The sequence below is a fragment of the Colletotrichum aenigma genome, assembly GCF_013390185.1.
Source record: "Colletotrichum aenigma strain Cg56 chromosome Unknown KSG_Cg56_contig08, whole genome shotgun sequence".
Taxonomy (NCBI): domain Eukaryota; kingdom Fungi; phylum Ascomycota; class Sordariomycetes; order Glomerellales; family Glomerellaceae; genus Colletotrichum; species Colletotrichum aenigma.
The window spans coordinates 1,179,871-1,201,007 of NW_023500914.1; the positions used below are offsets into that span (position 1 = coordinate 1,179,871).

At 55.9% G+C, this 21,137-nt stretch overlaps 5 protein-coding genes across 5 annotated transcripts; 1 reads left to right on the forward strand and 4 right to left on the reverse strand.

Moving 5' to 3' along the window:
- Positions 1 to 818: 818 nt before the first annotated feature.
- On the forward strand, positions 819 to 2,577 carry radP (Cytochrome P450 monooxygenase radP; the record flags this gene model as incomplete). Its single annotated transcript, XM_037327090.1, has 5 exons — positions 819 to 875; positions 926 to 1,121; positions 1,194 to 2,098; positions 2,157 to 2,329; positions 2,418 to 2,577. The coding sequence occupies 5 exons, from the start codon at positions 819 to 821 to the stop codon at positions 2,575 to 2,577; spliced, it is 1,491 nt and encodes a 496-aa protein (XP_037174288.1).
- A 3,069-nt stretch (positions 2,578 to 5,646) lies between these two features.
- On the reverse strand, positions 5,647 to 7,384 carry GULLO5 (L-gulonolactone oxidase 5; the record flags this gene model as incomplete). The annotated part of the gene is made up of 5 exons (XM_037327091.1): positions 5,647 to 5,736; positions 5,791 to 5,897; positions 5,950 to 6,556; positions 6,611 to 6,683; positions 6,744 to 7,384. 5 exons carry the CDS (start codon positions 7,382 to 7,384, stop codon positions 5,647 to 5,649), a joined length of 1,518 nt encoding a protein of 505 aa, XP_037174473.1.
- Positions 7,385 to 8,899: 1,515 nt separating this feature from the next.
- Positions 8,900 to 12,035, reverse strand: CGCA056_v011848 (uncharacterized protein; the record flags this gene model as incomplete). Its single annotated transcript, XM_037327092.1, has 2 exons — positions 8,900 to 9,909; positions 9,962 to 12,035. The coding sequence occupies 2 exons, from the start codon at positions 12,033 to 12,035 to the stop codon at positions 8,900 to 8,902; spliced, it is 3,084 nt and encodes a 1,027-aa protein (XP_037174474.1).
- A 2,515-nt stretch (positions 12,036 to 14,550) lies between these two features.
- CGCA056_v011849 (putative GTPase-activating protein) lies at positions 14,551 to 18,041 on the reverse strand (the record flags this gene model as incomplete). Its single annotated transcript, XM_037327093.1, has 2 exons — positions 14,551 to 17,526; positions 17,619 to 18,041. 2 exons carry the CDS (start codon positions 18,039 to 18,041, stop codon positions 14,551 to 14,553), a joined length of 3,399 nt encoding a protein of 1,132 aa, XP_037173848.1.
- Positions 18,042 to 19,908: 1,867 nt separating this feature from the next.
- On the reverse strand, positions 19,909 to 21,137 carry Pka-C3 (Protein kinase DC2; the record flags this gene model as incomplete). Its single annotated transcript, XM_037327094.1, has 3 exons — positions 19,909 to 20,236; positions 20,307 to 20,940; positions 21,017 to 21,137. The coding sequence occupies 3 exons, from the start codon at positions 21,135 to 21,137 to the stop codon at positions 19,909 to 19,911; spliced, it is 1,083 nt and encodes a 360-aa protein (XP_037173651.1).

Sequence of the window (21,137 nt, forward strand, 5' to 3'; positions counted from 1 at the left end):
CTTTTATTCTTTTTCTGCAGTTTTGAACCTTTCATGCGAGACGATCATGTACAGTACACGACTGACTCTCTCAGGAGAATTTTGTCCGCATGTGATGATGGACTGACTGGCCACCGGAGGCGAGTGCCGCAACTTCACTTCGACGGTTATCCGTCAGCACCGGAGGCGCAGCAATCCGGGACGAGTGCCCCGGATCCGACCGCATTCGAACTCGGCATGATGACTTGCATGACTTCGTCTTAAGAAAGGCCAGGCACACATAACAGCTGATCGGCGCGGGATCCGACCGAGTGGATGGGGTCAGGTAGCTGTCAAAAAAGAAGCCCGGCCGCCCGCCCGACCTTCCGGCGCGGGTGCCAAGCGCCGTTCAGCAGCAACGTGGATGGTGGGTGGGCTGGGGCTGGGCATAAGACGGTCAATGCCGGCGGCACGGAAGTAGAGTACTGGATGGGCGCGGTTTTCTCTTGTTTGAAACCAGTGCCGTGGTTTGGTTTCTGTGTGCGTGCAGAGAGTTTCGAATCCATTCCCCCCTCACGAACCCTGCGTGTTGACATGTGTTTGGGGTTGCTTAATCTGGAAAGATGATGGGTGGTGTTCGGCGGCGGGCGAACGAACCATCACACATCGAGTTCGTATTCGTTTGCCTGTTGGGGAACCCTTTTTCGAGAAGCTTGCAACGCCGCTGCAGCAGCGTTGCGCGGCCTGGCGTCAGTCAGTGGTTAAGATAGATATTGGCCTTGACCCTCGGAAATTCTCACTCAACTTCAACTTACACTCATCGTCGTGAGCTCGCGCTGGTAGACAATACAATCGCCAAGATGGCTTTGAGTTACGGGAGTCTTGCTCTCTACACCACCGCATTCACCTTCATCTACGTGAGTGCAAATTCACACAATTCAAGAACCCCAATTTGACGGCGTCGCAGTACTTCCTCCTGGGCATATACAATGTCTTCTTCCACCCGCTGCGCAACTACCCGGGCCCTCTCCTCTGGCGAGCCAGCCCGCTCCCCAAGAACATCTACATGCTCCGCGGCCTGTACGCAAAGAAGGCGCGAGAGATCCACGAAACATATCAAGGCACCGTCCGCGTAGCGCCCAACGAGCTCTCGTACATCCAACGTAAACCCAACCCCAACCCCGTCCCCTGCCAAACCAGCACCGGTAAAAACTAAGACACTCACGCAAAAACAGCACAAGCATGGAAGGACATCCTGGGCCGCCCGCTCAAGTCCGAGATGTACAAAGACATGCGCTTCTTCGGCGGCGACGCCTTCGGCCGCGACAGCCTCGTCACCACCCTCCCCGAGGACCACACCCGCATGCGCCGCATCTTCAGCCACGCCTTCAGCAACACGGCCCTCAAGGCGCAGGAGCCGCTGCTCGTCAAGTACGCCGACCAGATGGTGGACACCATGGGCGCCCTCGCCAGCCGCAACGACGCCCGCGCCGTCAACTTCGTCGACCTCTTCAACTTCTGCACCTTCGACGTCATGGCCGACCTCACCTTCGGCGAGCCGCTGCTGCTCCTCGAGCGCGGCGACTACCACCCCTGGGTGCACGGCCTCTTCTCCGGGCTCAAGTACGTCATCTACGGCGTCGTGCTGCTCGAGTTCCCCGTGCTGGGCCCGCTGTGCGAGCGCATGCTCGCGGCGCCGATGAAGCGCGCCGCGCAGGACCACATGGACTTCGCGGGCGCGCTGGTCGACCGCCGGCTGGCGCAGAAGGACCATCCCAAGCCCGACATCTGGAGTTTTGTGGTGAAGCACCAGGGCGACGAGAAGGGGCTGAGTGACAGGGAGATGCACGCGAATGCGGCCATGTTCATGGTCGCGGGCACGGAGACGACGGCGACGGTGTTGTCGGGCGTGGCGTACTACCTGCTGCGCAACCCGGCGGTGCACGCGCGCCTGACGGCGGAGATCCGCGGCGCGTTTGCGAGGACAGAGGAGATTAACACGGGTAGGCTGGTACAGCTGGAGTATTTGAACGGGACGCTGATGGAGGGGTTGCGGATCTATAACCCGGGCGGCTCGGGGATGCCGAGGATCGTGCCGGAGGGCGGGGCGGAGATTTGCGGGGAGTTCATCCCGGGCGGTGTACGTTGTTGAAACTCCGTTGGGTTGTGTAAGGTGCTGGGCTAACGTGTGAGAGCAGACATGGGTCTCGGTCAACCCGTACGTCGCCTTCAGCCACCCGGACAACTGGGCGCGGCCGACCGAGTTCCTCCCGGAGCGCTGGATCCACCCCGAAGACCCGGAGTGGAGGGACGACAAGAGGGAGGTCCACGAGCCGTTTTCGTACGGGCCGAGGAACTGTCTGGGAAAGAAGTGAGTTGCAGTTACCCTCTCCTAACATACACCCCCTTGTATCCCTGCGGTTGGAGTAAGTCGATGGGCTGACGCGCGTGTTCAAAAGTCTCGCTTGGCTTGAGCTTCGTCTGATGCTGGCCAAGACGCTCTGGCACTACGACCTGGAGCTGTGCCCCGGTATGGAGAACTGGGTTGATCAGAAGAGTTATCTGACGTGGGAGAAGGGGCCTCTGATGGTGAAGCTGATCCCTGTTAAGAGAGATTAAAGACAGATTATGGGAATGGTGGGCGCGACGGAAGCTTGGGGGTGTAGAGGCTGGGTCCCTGGCTTGGATAGGCTTATAAACCAGGAACAATTCTCTTGGATTATGACACTGTTGATGCTATGCGTGTGGAGAGCTATGTACGGATAGAGACGACAGAGACGACAGGATTCTACTCATAGAGAAGCTCTTTCTTAGTCTCCACTTTAACTAAATAAGCACCGCTCTACCCCGGCGTCACGCCTCCAGGTATTTTGCCCTCATTATCGTCGTCTGTTATGGCATCCGCTCCCAAGCTTTCCAAGCCGAGCGACCCTCACTGACACAATGCTTGGTTCCACCATGCACATGACCCAGAAACATCCATCAACAGAAATGATAAATACATTCTCAAAACTGGCGGCTTTCTCTTGACTGGTGTCATACATTGGCGCGACTGGCTGGCCATGAATCGGCGTCCGGCCTGTGATGGAACGCACCAATGGCTTTGGCGCAGTTTCACACTCGTCGCCCTTACCGATGCACACGCGGAAGTGTTCGATGATAGGGTTCTTCGGTATCTGATTGGAGCGTTTTGGGTTTGTGCAGGTTGCGACTTCGGATGAACGCGTTCGTGTGGGAGGCCGGTGGTGACCTTCGGACGAAATGTGGGAGTATGACCTTCGCATTTGCCGCAGGATCAGGTCCTGCCAAAGGTTTGTGGGATACCTCGAGAGCAAAGAATATCTGTGTTTGTGTTAGAGGGCTAATACTCAAGAGAAGGTGTGTAGTGATGGCGACGATGACCAAGTGATTACAAGCGCCCAGTAGGACATCATTCACGTGCGATCCTAGCCATTTTACGAGCAGGGCTACATGCAGTTGAACAACAGTGTCTAGCAATCCGACTTCACATTTGCTTCACAAAATGTAACAAGCCGCTACCTCTTCTTACATACCTGTCTTAGCGCCTTTCAACACACATCGTGAGTATCGGGTACTGGACAATGTGTAAACCTGTCTCCAAGCTCTTAGCATTTGCACACGTATAAGTGGTCTTGAGGCGAAATCTACTGTATAAATTCCTCGCAACGTCTCGCATATGTGATTATTCAAGCCCAAACAAACGTTGAAAGGTCGGAACCAGTCTGAGGAGATCGTTGGATGGAATATGCTATCAGAAACGCTGCATCACGACCCCAGGTGCCCACAGGCCAGCTGTCCCTTTTAGCAGGCGATGTGGTCGCTTCTCTCTTCTACCTCATTGCTTTCCACATATACCGGCAAATAAACTGCAGCCTTGGGCGATAACCACCGAACCGGAATCGTCATCAAATGGAGAACTTGGTATTTGGCAAATGTCGGTACGAGAGTCAGACGCCACAGGTCATAGAAGTTGTCCATAAGAACTACCTAGCCACCTTCTTGTCGGATTGTCACAGAATCATGAAATATAAGTTGCTAAGGTCTTAATATACCTTCGGCCCCTTAGGGCAGTCACACCAAGGTCGACAGGGGATTACGCGGTGCTTTGCATCTACAAAAAGACGCCATGTTCATTGAAGTCTTCGTCCACCGCTCTCACAAATTTGGTGCGAAAGTCGGAATATGTTTGCGTTTGCCTCTTCGTCGGAGGACAGACGGCTGGCGGAAGCAGCCAAAATGACCACGGAGTGGTAACAATATGCCAGTTGCTACCAATATGATTAATTCGAATCATCAAAGTGAATAGCCCTAAAGACGATATGAGTAACAGGGTATGGGCAAGACACTCTGGAAACTTACGCCTCTGTTGACGCTTTGCATCATTCGAACAACGGCGATGGCACTTCTAAAAGTTGCCCATGCCAAAATGTGGGAAAATAGGGTCAATTTTCCGAGCATGAATCCCACCTGTGAACTCACATCATATTCAGTGAAGCCAGGCCCATGATGTTAGAAAGAATCAAACACCAAGGAATGAGATTTGGTGGCCATCACGAGGTAGTCGTTCTTGAACGACCGGTTCCTTCCACCAGATAATGGCATATCGTTTCTGGCTTCTACGAAACTCCCTTTCGACTAACATAGAGCCTGGATCTGATTACTGTGTGTATTCAGACGCGATATCTGGAAGTTCCAGAAGGAAAATGACGAGAGACGACAACGAGAGTTCCGCGTGGGCTTCACCCTTGACACTAAGCCACCGCAGAATCAATGCGAAGTTGGGGCCTAGAATAACACGAGAGTCACGTCAAACACAGTGAGTGGGGTGGAAACATTGCTTTTCAGGTTCTTGACTGAAGCGAAAGGTCTTCTTTTATATTGTCTGCAATACAAGAGGAGGTGTCCTTGCGTCAAAAAATGCAAGCAGCTATTGCGAGACGACGCAAACAGCATCAGTTAACGAGTACTTGAAACCCGCAGAGAGTAAATAAAAAATCACAAGCGAGCAATTTGATAGAAGAGCATAGCTCGAGGGAGGGAGGTTATACCTGTTTGCACTGAACCGATGCCCACGGCAATGTCTCATACGCATGACGTGATGTTCCCAATTTTGAGGATATTGTATTATTATGGTAAATGCTGGAATACCCTAATAGAAAGGTTGAGTAGTGATGTCAAAGGTCATCGTCTATGACATTTGAGTTGCGATACAGTTTCTCTAACTACAGGTTCTGAGGGGCCTGACATGATGTGACGCCTCGGCTATCAGTGCCAATTTGAAGAAATGAGAAACGCATACAATTGCTGAGCCAAATAAGTTCATGAGATTGCTGGATTAAATAGCCATTGTCAACACCGGAAGCAAACTTCACATCCATGTCCGCTTGTCAGACGCAAGCCATTCATAGGACAACATATTTGCACAGGTCAATACCAGGGCTCTCAGCACAGAGACCGCCGGCCTTTTCTACACAGACACAATCAAATCTGTTATGTACAAGTTAAATCAGAGGCCTGGAGAGTTTGATCGAGTAAAAATAACGACTACCGCGACGGTAGCCTCAGAGTCACAGTAAATACAGTCGCCATAGCACAGTTAAAGTAAGCAGCCCCTTAAAATATGTCCATCGAAGAGAAAACCTCCTTAAACCACCGCTGTCTCATCAACTAGTAGACACCAATAGCCTCACCGACGACGCTCTTGAAGACTCCATTAGGGTCGAACTGCTCCCTCACAGCCTTGAAGCGAGCAATGTGCTATTACCAAGTCAGTCTCTGTACTTCTCCAATAAACCGACAGGCAAGACTTACATCGGGATCCAAATTCTTCGTTGCATTCGCAAAGATCTCCCTCGTGTTCTTAGTCCAGTGCGGGCGGCACGGGAACTCGTCGATGAGGACCTTGGCAAGATTATGATCTGTTCGCAGTCAGCATCCCACTCCTCGCACCAAAATCAGAGAGTAACTCACAGAAAGGCTCGTTGAACCGGCTATGGTCACCCACAGTAGGCCTAAACGTCGGAAAGTCAAACATAATAGCCCCCTTACTCCAATCCGCCCCATCACTCGTGTTCGTCGCCACCTGGCTCAAAAACCCCTCAAACGGCCGCCCGAACTTGATGTTAATCCCACTGCGGTACGTCGACGTCATCACGACAAGCTTCTTCAGCTCGTCGTCAAACAGCTGCCGCACGCGCCGCAGCATCGCGTTCGCCTGCGTGATCGGGAACGCCAGCTCCATCGTGTAGCCCTGCACGCCGACCTCCCACAAGGGCCGCTGGTCCGGGTACAGCCCGCCGATGAGCACGTCGTAGTTCCACCCGTAGACGGGCCACGTGTCGATGGCCGTGTTGGTCGTCTTCTCGCGGAAGTTGGGCTTGGACCAGAGACCGAAGAAGATTTCTTCCGCGAGCATGTTGGACGTCGGCAGGTAGCGCCCGCTGTCGAGGAGCGTCTTGGCCGTGTTGCCCTCGAGGTCCGTGACGGAGAAGGTGTTTTGGAAGCCCTGCTGCTCCGAGATGTTGGTGGGCACGACGTCGTAGTAGCGCCAGTGGAACTTGCGCTTGTAGGGCCACCACTGGATGGGGTCAGCTGGTGGGAAGCTCGGTGTGTGTGTGTATGCTTAACTTACCCAGAAGTTTGCCGTTGCGTAGGGGGAGATCATGCCGTAGATATCGCCATCAAGGACCTCATCCTCTTCGAGACTACATCCACACGTCAGACTCATTCAAAGCTCCAAACAAAAGACAAAAAGGCAAACTCACGTCTTCTGGTCAGCATAGACCTTAAAGTCAGGATAAATCCTAAATTTCATCCTCACAATAACCCCCAACAGCCCCAAACTAGTCGACGCCGCCAGCCACTCGTCGCTCCCCTCGTCCTTGACCACATGCCTCATCTCCCCGTTCCCGTCCACGATATCCAGCTCCAGCACGCCCGCCGCCACCATCGAATCTTCCCGAATGCTCGACCGGTGCGCGCCCATCGCCACGCACCCCGCCAGCGTGATGTTCCAGTTCACGAGCGTGTACCCCGCCGACGCGCCGCGCGCGTGCAGGTACTGGGCCAGCTGCAGGAACGTGACCCCCGCCTCGATCACCACGGTGCCGCCCTCCAAATCAAAGTCCGAGATGCCGTTGACCTCCTCCGTGCGGATGATCACCGTGTTCGCGTCGTCGGAGCACATGGTGTCGTACCACATGTGGCCCTTGCCCGAGGCGCGCACCTTCTGGCCCGCGGCGACGGCGTCCCGCACGAGGGATTGGATCTCGGCGACTGAGGTGGCGTTGTGGACGGCCGCGACGTCGTTGCAGGCCGGGAAACCGGGGCCGTCGAAGGTGTTGTAGGGGGCTGCGAGGGCGAGGGGGAGCGCGGCTGCTGCCGCGAGGGACGGGAGGGGCTTCATTCTTGCGGTAAAAGGGGGAGGAAGAGGGTGGAAAGATCAAGGAAGGAGTTTGAGATCTCCTTGGCAGGAGAGGGATGGATGGCGTGGGATTTGGGATGAACCCGAGTTCACTTATACCACTTCCTCTCGTAAATACGACCGCATGGTAAACCACGCGATACCACAATCCCCTCTCCATCAACCGCGGAACGATCAGAACACAAGAAGGTTTTCATGTGATGCCGGCTCTTCATCACCTCTCAACAAAAGCAATCCCCTCACGAACCAGGAACAAGCATTCGCATCACGTCACGCAGCATCCAGGACAGGAAAATCACGTAACATTGAGGAAGGTAAGTCACCCATAAAAGCAAAGATGGCCCCCCTCGCGTACACACTCGATGCTTTCTCAGGTACGAAAGAAAGGACAGCAGACCACCATCATCTGCGAGCCAAGACGGACCAGGCAGCCTGACAGAGACATTGCAGCCGATGGGCGATGTAACGGTGCAGTGACAGCGGGCCAAACGCGGGGTTGGGGAGAGAGGAGAGGGGGAAAGGGAAGGGAAGATCCTTATTTCTGGCTTGTTTCCTGTTTGGATTCACAGACTGAACTGTGTGCGTATGTCCGGAGGGAAGCGTGGTTATCCGCGACCGCGCAGAGCAGAGTGCGATATTTCGAGGAAGTCTTCATAGCCTCGGTACCATAAAATCGTTGATGGTGGTGGTGTTAGAATTGACTTTTAAACAATCAACGGAGCTCTCAACTAGCGCAAGGTCCGCAAACGATGGACAGGGGAGCGAGCAGATTCTGGGGTAGACCGGGGCAGGATTGAGTTGATGGTTGGCTGTCACTGGAAGAAGAAGGTGTGTGGGCGTGTAAGCGCCGGCCCCTTTCGGGAGGGTGGGGTTCGGGTGACCGGGGCAGTTTTCGGCCGCATCGCCGATGTGCTCCGCAGCGAAGGCTTTTCTGTGTATTTGTATACTACCAGTATTCCAAACGACGCCTAAAGCTGAGCGAAAAGACATAGCCATGATAGTAGAGAACGATGATTAAAAGATCACCATGAACCAACATGATATCAGTCGAATTCTGAAGGGGAGAAAGCCCATATCGTCACAGAGTTAGTTCATCAGAGGCAAATACGATACTTATTATGAACCGAAGAGGCGTAGGTAGGGTAGCGTAGGGTGCCCGAAACATCTATTCTTCTCTACCGACAAAAGAACACACAATAAGCTACAACACAACCCCAGTATTACCAAAAAAGGGTAGCACAGTTCTACAACTGTTCGCCTTTCTCTTCAATGCATCATCCAATTAGAAACAAAAAAAGTTTACAAACCATCTTCTCGTTTCCCTCCCCCGTTCTCTCTCTCTCCAAACAATACAAACATCTCTCTCACGCACACCGTCGGAATAAAAACCACTCGAAAACTGTGACAAGAATTAACTCCCCGAGATCTCTTTTCCATGCGAGCTTTGGGATCTGATGCTTATTGACTTCATAAACTTGTCGTTGAAAACCATCGCTCTCAGGCCGTGGGCATAGGGAAGGGGAGGAGAGTGGTCGCCCCGATGAGCCAGGAGCCCGTGGTGATGCGGCAGAACTCGCCGGTCGGGGTGGGCTGGCCCTCGGTGTAGAGGCCGGGGGGCAGGGTGAGGGTGCCGGCAACGTTGGGGGTCTGGGAGGGCACCTGGGCAGTGCCGGTGATACCGGGGTTGGTGATGACGGTGCTGAAGGTGAAGGAGGCGGTGGTGTCGATGCCGGCGCTGACGCTGACGCTGACGACGGTGGAGATGGATCCGGCGTCGATGCGGATGTAGATGCTCAGGAGAACGCCGGCAGGAACAGCCTGGCGCTTGGCCACCGAAGAGCGACCACCGCAGCGCTGGAGAGGGTTGCCAGGGCACAGGGTGTTGCACTGGTTCTCGGAGACCTGCTGGGTCTGGGAGTTGTCGATGAAGCTTCCGCAGTAGCAATCAGTGCCGAAGACACCAATGAGCTTGCTTCCACCGCAGGCGGCGATACAGCTGTCGATCGTGAGGGCGTTGTCCTGCTTGACCAAGAGGAACGAGGGGAAGCCGCCGCCGGAGCTGAAGCAGCCCAGGGAGGCGTAGTCTCCAATGGTACCGGGGTTGGGGGCGACGGTGGTGACGGCTCCAGAGCTGGTAGCTGTAGCTCCGGTGTCGGTGCCAGAGGGGCCGACTACAGAGGTGCCGGAGGGACCGATGATGGTAGTGCCGGAGGGGCCAACAATGGTGGTGCCAGAGGGGCCGACAATGGTGGTGGCGCCGGAAGTAGGGACGACTCCGGAGGTGGGAACAACGCCGCTGGTGGGGACAACACCGCTGGTGGGGACAACGCCGCTGGTGGGAACGACGCCGCTGGTGGGGACGACGCCGCTGGTGGGGACGACGCCGCTGGTGGGGACAACGCCGGAGGTGGGGACGACGCCGCTAGTAGGGATAACGCCAGACGTAGGAACGACGGGCGTGGTGGAGGAAGCGGGCAGAGTAGTTCCGCTGGGCGCGCACTGAGAGCCTGGCATTGGTTAGTAAAGGGGCACATACGAGACCAATTTCCATGTACTTACTGGGGACGACGTTGAAGGAGACAGTCGTGCAGCCGCTGGGGACGTTTCCAGCAACGGCAGGGTTGGCGAAGGTGGCATAGACCTGGCCAGTGGCGTCCTGGCAGAAGCCAGCCTGACCGCCGAAGAACGAAGGGTTAGTCCAGGCGAAACCGCTGCCGGTGACGGCAGTGAAGGTTGCAACGATGGATCCGGTCTGGCCGGTGCGGAGCGGGGCGAAGAAGACACCGGGGTTGACACCGAAAACGGCACCGTCGATGGTGAGAGTGCCGGAGGCGCCGAGCCTGAAGACGGAAGCTTGCTGGCAGTTGGTGGGATTCGGGCTTCCAGCACGACCGACATAGGTGACGGCACCAGTCTGACGCTTCGCGACCTCCTCGATCTTGCGCTTAAGGATGGCACGCTTCTGGACAGGCTGGGTAGAAGTGGTGTTCGCGAAGTTGAACGTGCTGGTGGAAGGAACGCTGACCGGGGGGGAGGTGATGGAGAGGCTCGAGGTGGGGACGGTGATAATCGGGGAGCTTGAAGCAGCGGCAGAGCTGGAGGAGGCAGAAGAGGCAGAGGCACTGGAGGCAGACGAGCTGGAAGCACGAGAGCTTGAGGCGCTGCTGGAGGCGGCGGAACTGGCAGAAGCAGAGCTGGCGCTCGAGGACGAGGCGCGAGAAGACGAGGCGGAGCTGGAGACGGAAGAGCTGGGCGCACGGCCACCGACAATTCCGAGAATGAAGTCGGTGGCACTGGCTGCTGCGGGAGAGGAGACGGCGGGGCTGCTGCCGGCGGAGGAAGCGGGAGTGGCACCAGCAGAAGAGGCACCGGTCGAAGCACCAGCGGAAGCACCGGCAGAAGAGCCAGCAGAAGAGCCAGCAGGCGCACCAGTGGAAGCACCGGCACCAGTGGAAGCAGCGGAGGAACCCGACGCACGAGAAGTAGCAGCAGAAGACCCAGCAGAAGATCCGGCGGCGGTCGTGCTGGCAGGAACAGACGCACCAGGAGGCGCAGTGTTGACGGCTACGACTGGGAGGGAAGACTGCGAGAGGGTGACAGTAGCCGACTGGATGGCGACCTGGCTGGCGGGAATGGCCTGCGCAATCGGGACGGGGTCGTAGGTGCCGGTCTGACGCTTGGCGTTGTTGGATGCCTTGCACTGCGCGGGGGCGATGAGAGGAAGGTCGGTTCTCAGGGTGTTACCGCAGTTGCAAATGCCACGCTGGGCTCCAGACATGGAGGCGCCCTTGCCCGCGCAAGTCGCCGCGCAAGAACCGGGAGTGAAGGCGTTGCCAGACTCGGGGCCGGTGCCGTCGGCGAACGGCGACTGTCCAGCGGGCACACCTCTGCAGCCCTGGGAAACAATGACGTAGCTGACCGCCTGTCCATTGATCGTAAGCGTGGATACAATGGCTTCACCAGGCTGAATGTCCAAGAAGTTGTTGAAGGGCTGAGGGGTGGTGCTAAGCACGGCAATGCTTCCGCCGGGGGCGCTGGAGGCCGACGCCGAGGCGGCCGCAGACTGAGCGGAAGACGGGGTGGATCCGCCCGAGGCAGCGGGGGTCGAAGCGGCGCCGCCGCCGCCAGGAGAGGAGCCGGCAGGGCTGCTGGCCGGCGGGGCCTGACTGCTAGCACCCGGGGCAGAGCTGCTGGCACCCGGGGCAGAGCTGCTGGCACCCGGAGCGTTGCTGCTGGCTGCCGGAGCAGAGCTGCTGGCTCCAGGGGCAGAGGAGCTAGCACCAGCACCACCAGTAGAGCTCTGAGCCGGGGTCACGCTGACGCTCGGGGTCACGCTGCCGCTGGTGGAGGCCGGGGCTGCGCCGGTGGACGTGGAAGTTTCGCTCTGGCTGCCAGCGGAGGTGGAGGTGAGGCTGACGGTTCCAGAAGTGGAGCTGAGGCTGGAAGAGGTGCTACTCAGAGTAGAGCTGCTGTTGGAGAACGTCAAGGTGCTGCTCTCGAAACCGGAGGAAGTGCTGCTCTCGAGACCGGAGGAAGTGCTGCTCTCGGAACTGGAGGAAGTGGTGCTCTGGGCCTGGGCAATGCCGGACAAAGACACGGCGGCCACGAGGACCGTCCTCTTCAGCCAAACCATCTTGTTGGGTTGATGTTCGAACAACTGCGGAAGCTTGGGTGTGGAACAGGAGGGCCAAGAGGCGAGTGTCGAAGGCTTTGGGAGTGCGTGAGAGATATTAGGCTGGGAGAGGGACCCCCAAAAGAGCGACAAACGCGAGAACAGAAGCCAAGCAACAGTAACGAATGAATGCCCACTTGCCCGGAAGGGAATCCAGGAAAGACGGACGAGAGGAGATGAAGCGAGTGTGAGTTGGGAGCGTGGTAGGGAGAGAAACTTCCATCTGGAGCAAGGAGAATCTTGGCCGTATTTGAAAGTTTTCCACCGTCGGGGCCAAGACGAGTCCCAGTCAATAAGGCGAGATTACCCCTTTCTCCTGCCGTCTTAGGGCTGCTGTAGCCCTTCCCAGAGACCTCGCTCCGGGGAGGTGGAATGTGTGAAATGACGATTCTCAGGTCCAGCCGTGCGCGATGCTTGTCCCCTGAACGCCTCCATTCCAGGCGTCCTTTCCTCTCTGTGCTCCGTGTGCGTGCAGGCACGTTCGTGTATGTCCGTATGTGTTTGGTCTGGCCCCTCATTTCAAACTTGGCCTCTTGGTGCGGATTCGACGCGGAATGGCAAAGAGGAAACCGTCCCGTGGCACCCACAGCATGGCCACAGGAGGAGGGAGCTTGGGCCTGCTTCAGTCAAGCTGTGCTCGCTTCACCGACGCACATCTCCTCTCATCCCATTGGATAGGGATGGATAACTTCAACGGGTGAATGACCATTGATGGGTGCCATTTGTCACAGGAGTCGACGAAGCCTGGAGACCATCAGAGCAGCAGATTCCCCTTTGGCAGAGCTCGTTGGTGTGGAAGCCGGTACGAGCGGGAGATAGAGGGGAATGCCCGCGATCACCGTACTTTCCACTGCATGCTTGAGCAGACGCAACGAGAAGCATGTATCGAGGTTGACGACGAGGAGGTCCAGCTGGGATCCGCACAAGGAATGTGAAGGGGCTGTTGCTGATCCAGGGGTTGACGGGCAACCGGGCTGACGTTGCGGACGGTATTGCGTGCCGTGGTTTACCCACACACTTGACAGGGGCGAACGGCCCTACCAGGTAACTACCGGCAAAGCATGTGTGCATGTGTCCCCGAGGGGCGAAACTGGCCCGTAGGTAGGAAGTCCAGAGACATTGGTATGTCTCTGCGAAATATAAATGGAACGGAAGCTTGGACGAGTCCAGACTCGTTACCCATCTTCGGGGAATAGTGCGTGCGTGGTGCGATAAACGGCCCTGTTCCTTCTAGGTTAACGTCCTCGACAATCCCTGACTGATGAACGCAGAAAGCTTGCCCCCCAAACATGTGGGCATGTCGTGCGAGAGTGGAGGTCGAACACGTGAAAGAAGACGACGGGTAGGATTCTGGCGAGGCATGAGCTGGGATTCCAGACTTGCCAAGTCCCACGCTCGCCAGCCCAAAGTAACGGAATGCTGTTGATGCTGGCCCGGGGCGATGAGTGGAGGACGTTGTTGTAAGTGGCAGCTTTCAGATCCGGTTGAGGAAAGTTTGTCTCAGCTTCCGCACTGCTTCCCATCCAAAGGGAAGCGGGCGCTAGAATGCTTCCTGCTCTCCCTGCATACGCCAGGCCCAACGCGAGGATGGCCCTCCCTGTTGACATGGTATCATCAGCCTCATGGCCAACGCCTCTTGCACTGCAATGGCACACGCACCTTGCCTCCTCAAAGATGGTGGCGCTGATGGCTTCTTTTCTCGCATCTCGTCTCTTCGTGATGCCCAGGCATAAGAACAATCCGTGCCCGCGCTCTCATGCCACAAGGTAATTGCGAATATGACGACGGATTCATTTCTGCTCATTCTGTCCATGAGAAGGCCGATCTGGGGCCCGGCGACCGTCTGCCCAGTCGATGGCGTTATGGCCAAATTTCTCTCGCCTTCCTGTCATGGGCAGGCGCTCCATACCACACAAACCAAGCTTTGAGCGACATTTGCCCCCGAAACCGCAGGAAGGAGATTGCCTTGCCATCCGTGGGGCTGAGCATGCTAGCCACGCGAGTGTGCTGGCGAGCTTTTCCCCAATGTCGGTTTGTCGGGTCGTATCCGCTGCATGGGTTATGCCTCACGAAGCTCAATGACTTCGTTATTCGCAGGTGTATGCACTGACGCCGTCAGGCTGCCGACAGTCAAAATCTCTTGTTAATGACTGTATAGTCTAGCCACAGAGGCAATTCAATCCCGATGGAACTCCTAGTTACAAGATGTCCGCAGGTATAATCATAGTCCCACAGATACCTTCTACAACGCAGCAGGACGACGAATACCACCTCACCCCGGGGCGCGATTCTCGTTCGCACTCATGCTAGCTAGCCTCCCTCATTTCCCTTGCGTGCCACACACATCCTCCTGCCAACTGCCGCTCTTCGCGTACCTCAGAACCCCCCTTTCAGCCTAGTGATGTCCTCATGCTGTCTTGTAGACTCTTAGTTTGGATGGATCAAGTAAAAGCTGCATGCCTTGTGCTGGCAACGATCAGCCCTCGAACTCAACAACTCCCTTGGCATTCGCCTCGGGTCTGCTTGTGGGCTCAATGTCAACGAGCTGGCCTTCCTTCCCATTTCCGCTGGCACCGGCTTCGGCATCCGCGCCGTCAAGCAGATCCCGGTCTTCACTCCGAACGCTCCGTCTTTCAATGTCCGCACTTCCACTAGCCGTGCCCTTCCTGATGCCGATCTCGACTCCGATGTCTGCGTCATCCTCTTCGTCCTCTTCCTTTTGGCCAGGCAAGGCATTCTTCTCCAACTCCTTCTGCGCCTCGTCCATTCTTCTGCGAACCTCGGCAGCAACACGCATGCCATCTGTGACAATGTTGTCGAGCACACCGCGCAGACCACGGGTCGCTCCCTGGGCGGCAGGGTTCAATGCGGCAACAGGCGCACGTCCGAAGTTGAGACTAGAGAAGGTCGTAAGCGTAGATGTTGGCGTCGATACCGTCGGCAGGCCTTCGATGAGATGGAAGGAGGTGGGGAAGGATGATTCGAAAAACTGTTCCAGAAGCTCGTCGGCGAGCACGACCATGCGGAAAGTGGGAAGTGTAATGTGCAAAGGATTTGAAGGATCCAGCGCAGCGTTAGCCGCCTCTGATTGTGCCTTCGAAACACGTCGTTGAGATTGAGCTTCGGCCGGTTGCTTTTCTTCTGGTGGCGATGGCAAGCTGTCCGAAAATTTCTTCGCCTTAGTCGGGCTGCCGGTGGGTGAGTCCATGGCAAGAAGGTCTTCCTCATCTTCATCTTCATCTTCATCTTCATCGTCGCCGATAGCAAAGGCGCCGTCAGTGTCGGCAGACTTGGGCTTCTCTTCCTTCTCCTTGTAGGTTTGATTTCGGTTCTGGTTGTGCGGATGATCGGGGTCGGCGTATTCAAAGCATCTTCTTATGAATGCACTGACGCTGCCCAGAAACTTCTCGTTGGTTGAAATACCAGGTAGGCTCGGTTCAGGGCCGTTGTTGCCCATGCCATTGGGCATATTGAGTGTAAGGCTGGACGCACTTGGGCTGAGCGTTCCCTCGAGACCTCGCCTTGACAGGAATAAGAGGGATTCGGAAATACGCAAGATACCCTCGCGGTCAACCTTGCCATCGCCGTCGTCGTCGTATAGTTCAAAGAAGTACGTAATTGTGCCCATGATGTCTCGCTTGCCCTTGATACTGGCAAAGCCTGCGACGACGTCGGACAAAGTGAGCGCACCTGTGCCGCTAACATCCCATTTCTTGAACAGCAGTTGTATGAATTCGTGATCCGCAGGCTCTGGGCCAGCGCCCCAAGGAGAGAGCAATCCATTGTTTTGTCGGGGGCTGGTATAAGCATTTCTGTCCTTGTCGGCAAAAGTAGTTCGGCGCGGGGTTGTGGGTGCGTCTGAGATGGCCCATTTAGCCATGTTGGCAAGGAATTCTCTGAACGCATCGTAGTCCATCAGACTGGTGCTGGCTCCAAGAGCAACCCGTCCCTTCTCGACACCATGGTCAGGGCTGTCATCGAATACATCACGCGCTCTAGGCCGTGCGTTCTTTGCGCGCCGCTGCTTTTCTTGCTGGATGATGCTTTCTCGCTGTTGTCTCTCGTATAGAATGGTATAAAAACGGTCGTATAACGCACTCAACTCCTCAGGGGCAAGAAGCTTGCTGTCGGGGCCCAAGTTTCGGATCGCCGTTCTCTTCGCAAAGCTCTCGATATTGCTGAGAACGGCGTCCTTGTTCTTTAAGCGCAAATCGGTTATGCTGCTGTGAGTGATGCCAGAGAACTCCTTGAATGCCACCACCATCAGCTCTTGGAACTTTGTGACAGCGCGCAGCTTGGGATTTTCAGATTTGGGATGCGCCGACTCATCGAGACGTGCGAAGTATGTCTTAAGGATCGAAATGAAGGCGCCGTCATCAGCCGCATCCAAGAGTTCCTCGCCGTTGATCCTCAAGATTGCCAAACCTATTTGGAACAAGACCTTGGGGCCCTCGACGAAAAACACATCCAAAACTCGGAAAGCGAAGACCAGAGGCATGGAGTTGACGTAAAGCGACAGGAACCACGGTAACGAGACGACAGAAAGCTGCACATCGCTCTTGACCAGGTGTTCCCATAAGATCGGCATCGTCTTCTCCACGAGCGACTCAAAGACCTTCTGGTCCAGAAGCGTGCCATACATGGTCGTTGAGTAATACCCTGGAACCAGTCTGTCGCACAGTGAAGACAGCAAGAAAAAGGCCTGCGTCTCCGACATGTAGATGAGCAGCGCCGCTACAACAATGTTCATGGCTTGGCAGTAGCCAACATCAGGATTGACCCAGCTGTAGGCCGTCAGGACTCGTCGGAGGCGACCTATGCCTTCCTCGCTCTGGAAGCCGGGGTATTCTGGAAGACTTCGATTGAGGTCCTTTTCGATCTCGTCGATAGCGAGAGACTCCTGACCTTCGTACTTGGCCAAAGTGTCGTGGTAAAGCGTGGGATTTTCCAGCCTGAGATATATCGATCCGGAAGTCAACTCCCAAGTCTCACCTCTCAGGCGGTTTGGCAGACCAACGCGGATGAGCTTGTGGAAGGTGGGCTGTCGGATCAGCGTCACGTTCCGACCATAGTCGCGTAGGTATTCAGCCCATAACCGCATCTTGGCTCGGTCGCGCAGCTTCTTTGGATCTCCAGGGTATCGGAACATCATACCCAGACCGGCGTCCGGGGGACCCATGTTCTTCTTGTCTTCCGGGCGGAGGAGGTACTCGGAGTAGCACTCATTGACGACCTTTTTGTACTTGGAAACGTTGCCGACGCCGGCCCTTAGTCCCTTCTTCAGGCCATCGCAGAAGCGCTCGCAGCCTTGACGGGTGCCAGCAAGGTGTATCGTGATCCTCTGCTCCCTGTTGTCCTTCTTCTCCTTATCGGCGGCGTCCTTGTCCTTTTCCTTGGACTCTTTATCCTTTTGCTGAGAGATACCGTTCCAGGTCGTAATCGCCAACGCAAACTAGGAGGTGAAGTGTCAGTTGGGAGTCCTTGCGGGGGAGAGCACGGACTGCCGGCTGTCATTGTCTGAATCTGGGGTCAAAGAGAACCGACCTGGAAAGTCTGGCTGTTCAGCCTCTCGACGCGCCGAATGGCGCAGAGGGGGAACGTGAAGCCATTTCCGCTTGGCCCTCCGCCGTGTGTCTGACCCGTAAAGGCGGAGCTTGTCGAGGTGCTGGCCGACTGGACGAAGCTGGATGGCGTGGTGGAGAAGCACATGTAGGACTCGGAGAGATGGAGCTTGCCGGCATAGTGGTAGCCTCGATCGTGGTCTTTGCCGCCGTAGACGGCATTGGCGGGTGGGATGGTCAACTCGGCATTGATCTCGTACAGCGGGGTCTGGGTGCTGGGAAGGCGGAACTGGTTCTGGAACAGCGATGCCTTGGAGGGATTCTTGTCGGAGTTGGTGAGGTTCAGCCCCTGGGTCGGGTCGATGAACTGCTGTGCCTTCTGCACGAGGCTAGATAGGTTCAACATGCTGAAGCCGCTGTACTCAGCTTGTCATGTCGGGGGGTTGTCGTCGGAAGGGCGATGGAAAGAGGCTCGGTTCCCGCCGGATGGAAACTGGATGGTGGTGTCGAGGCGAGGCCGACTGGTTGCTGACCTGACGGGCAGGTCCCGAACGAAGAACGAGACTCTAGCCGGTAAAGAAGCAAACAATATCTGAGGTCGCGGCAAGAGCAGCACGATTTGAGGGAGGGTCAGTCAGCTCGAAGGCGACGCAATACTGTTATTCGGCGGCAGGGTGGAAGTTGTTCGGTAGACAGACAATTGGATAGGGTGACGGGAAGGTAAGAGAGCTGTGCTGAGCGTGAGCCGGGACTGGAGCTGAATGCAGAGGAGTGGATAGTTGGAGGTTTCCCGCCAAGACCACTTACGTTCTGAGGGTCCCGGTACGTACCTGCTGCTTCACCCTTACAAGGCACGTTAGGTGCTACCAGCCTGCCTACCTCACAATATGAGGCGCTCTCCGACCACCAGCATCACTGGACGCATTTCAGGTTGCGAAACCTTGACAACTCTGCCCTACCACCCTCGGGTTGCCTGCAGTTGGTGTCTGACAGTGTCCGAACACCCTGCATCTCCTCATGATCACCTTAGTTGCTGCTGGACACTAGGACTAGGGCACACAGCGGACATGCAGCGAGCGGCACCCAGTCCGGCAGTCCCCTGCAGAGGGGTAACCCCTCTACACCTTAAAGTACCTTATTCGTAACCCGCACATCCCGCTGGCCATTCTTAGGTACGGGTACGCCATTTGACACTCCACCTCCCTCCCTCAATAACCCCATTTGTCGCTAAGGTAAGCTTGCCTTGCTGCTGCAGGTCATGCCGTATGGTAAGGTAGAGACGTTGGTAAGGCAGGTACAGATATCTCTGGATGAACCGGATAAACCCCCTTTACCCAGATGACAGTTCTGTAGCCCAAGACGTACCTGACCCTGCTGATACACATCAGGTACCTGCCTATGCTATGATATCATGTCTCCTGGTCTATCCTCGAGGCCCCTTACAAACGCAAACGCAGCCGTGCCTGCCTCCCTTTCATGACTGCCTCGCGCGTTACATAGAGCCCCAGACCCTAACCCCTATCGCCGTCAACCCCACCAACGCAGGGGAGAATGCATTGCCAAGTCCAGGTGACGTGAGCGCGCCGCCATCACCACAGAGATACCCATGCCGAGTGCCATCCCCGTCTTGGCTAGCCCCTAAGCGCTGAGACACTCGCCCCGTGCTGTCATATCGACGGTCGAAGTGTTCACGGGATGCTCTGGCGACCCGTTGAATGCGCCGAGCTGTTGGGTCGTACACTTCTTAGTGCACAATGGCACGAGCATACAGAACATTGCGAATACACTGCTCTGTCAACCGGAGATAATATCTGCAGATGGGGCACATCGCATTGCGTACGTCTGTCTATTCACGGTCTTTCCATCCCATCTCTTTCGTTAACAACTAAGAGACTCTCCTCGACCCTCGAACCCAGCTACCTCGCCGCGTCGCTGGTAGACAACAATGCTAACGCCGTTGTAACTCCAAAAAACAGAATCCAATAGTGCTTATCCAGGGCTTGACCAGCAAAAGTTCCCCCTGTGTCCTTTCGCGCCTCTTCCCCTTTCCTGAAGCCTGGAAGCCTGAAAGCCTTCCCCCGTCAAAAATCCATGCTGTCCTGAAATGGGCTATGCATCGTCCTCGTCTTCGCTGCGCGTCACAAGTGCATCCGGTACATTCTTACAAGGTGGAGTATCATAAATGGCCGTAAAACGAAATGGAATGTGGAAATTCAACAAACACATAGACTCCCGGCATATGAGTTTGTACGACTCGTCACAGCGGACTGTCATCAGAAGTCCTTGAAGTACTGATCATACTTCTGGACCATGTCTTCCGTGTACGTTTCCCGCTTGCCGTCATCTTCGGGATAAATGTCGAAACATTGCGCGTCGCCTGGGTATCGAATCGGCGGAATGATGGGACCACGGACCCTCCGATGATACAGATCATCCCAGTTGATTCCACGGAAGAAGGGATGCTCTTTGACCTTGGCGGCTCCTCCGCTGATGTTGCCCAGTCTTCGTGACCGGTCTACGGTGCAGAAGGCTCTGATGAGGTCTTGTGCTTCGGGAGATACTGGCGGATCGTGCGGGAACATGACCGGCTTTTCAACGATTCTGCAGAATCTGTCAGCAACTGCAACAAACATTCCCAATCCATATCGCTGATCGGTACATGGTGGCTTACTGCTTGTAGATCTCGATTGGGTTCTGGTGCCAGAACGGAGGGTAACCCGTCAAGAACTCATATATCAGAATACCTAGCGCCCACCAGTCCACCGCTGTCGTGTGGCCCTTGTTATGGATCACTTCCGGCGCGAGGTACTCGGGGGTGCCGCAGAGCGTGTATGTCTCGGTTGGCTGTCCAGCACTGTTGCTTAACCTCTTTGCGAAACCAAAGTCGACCAGCTTGATGTGACCATCCTGGTCCAGTAGGAGGTTCTCCGGTTTGAGATCGCGGTATGCGACTCGCCCTTGTTGCTCGTGGAGGTACTCAAGCACAAGGACGATTTCTGCAGCGTAGAAGCGCGCCGTCTGCTCCTCAAACCGCCTGAACTTGCGCAAGTAGCTGAACAGCTCGCCACCAGGAACGTAGTCTAACAGCATGTAAAGATGGTCGCGGTCGGAAAAGGAGGTGATGAGGTTGGTAATAAAGGGGTGGCCAGCGACGTCGCCGAGGATCAAACGCTCGTGTCGGACGTGATCAATCTGCTTCAGCTTGATGACTTCGGTTTTCCTCAATATTTTGAGCGCAAACACTGTGTCGCGCTCCTCCTCTGTCGCATTCGCTGGCCGCACGAGACAAACACGGGCGAAGGTACCTACGAGGGCGCAAATCGTCAGCAAACGGGCTCCCGAGACATGGCTACATGGAGAATGAAAGACAAGCAAACGCACCTGTGCCCAGCGTCCTCACCACACGGAAGTCTTGAGGAGTCAACTTGCGATTCGCAATAGGACCAACTCCAGCATCAGCATGCTGCTGCTGCGCCTGACTGTGTCCATTACCGCCCATCAT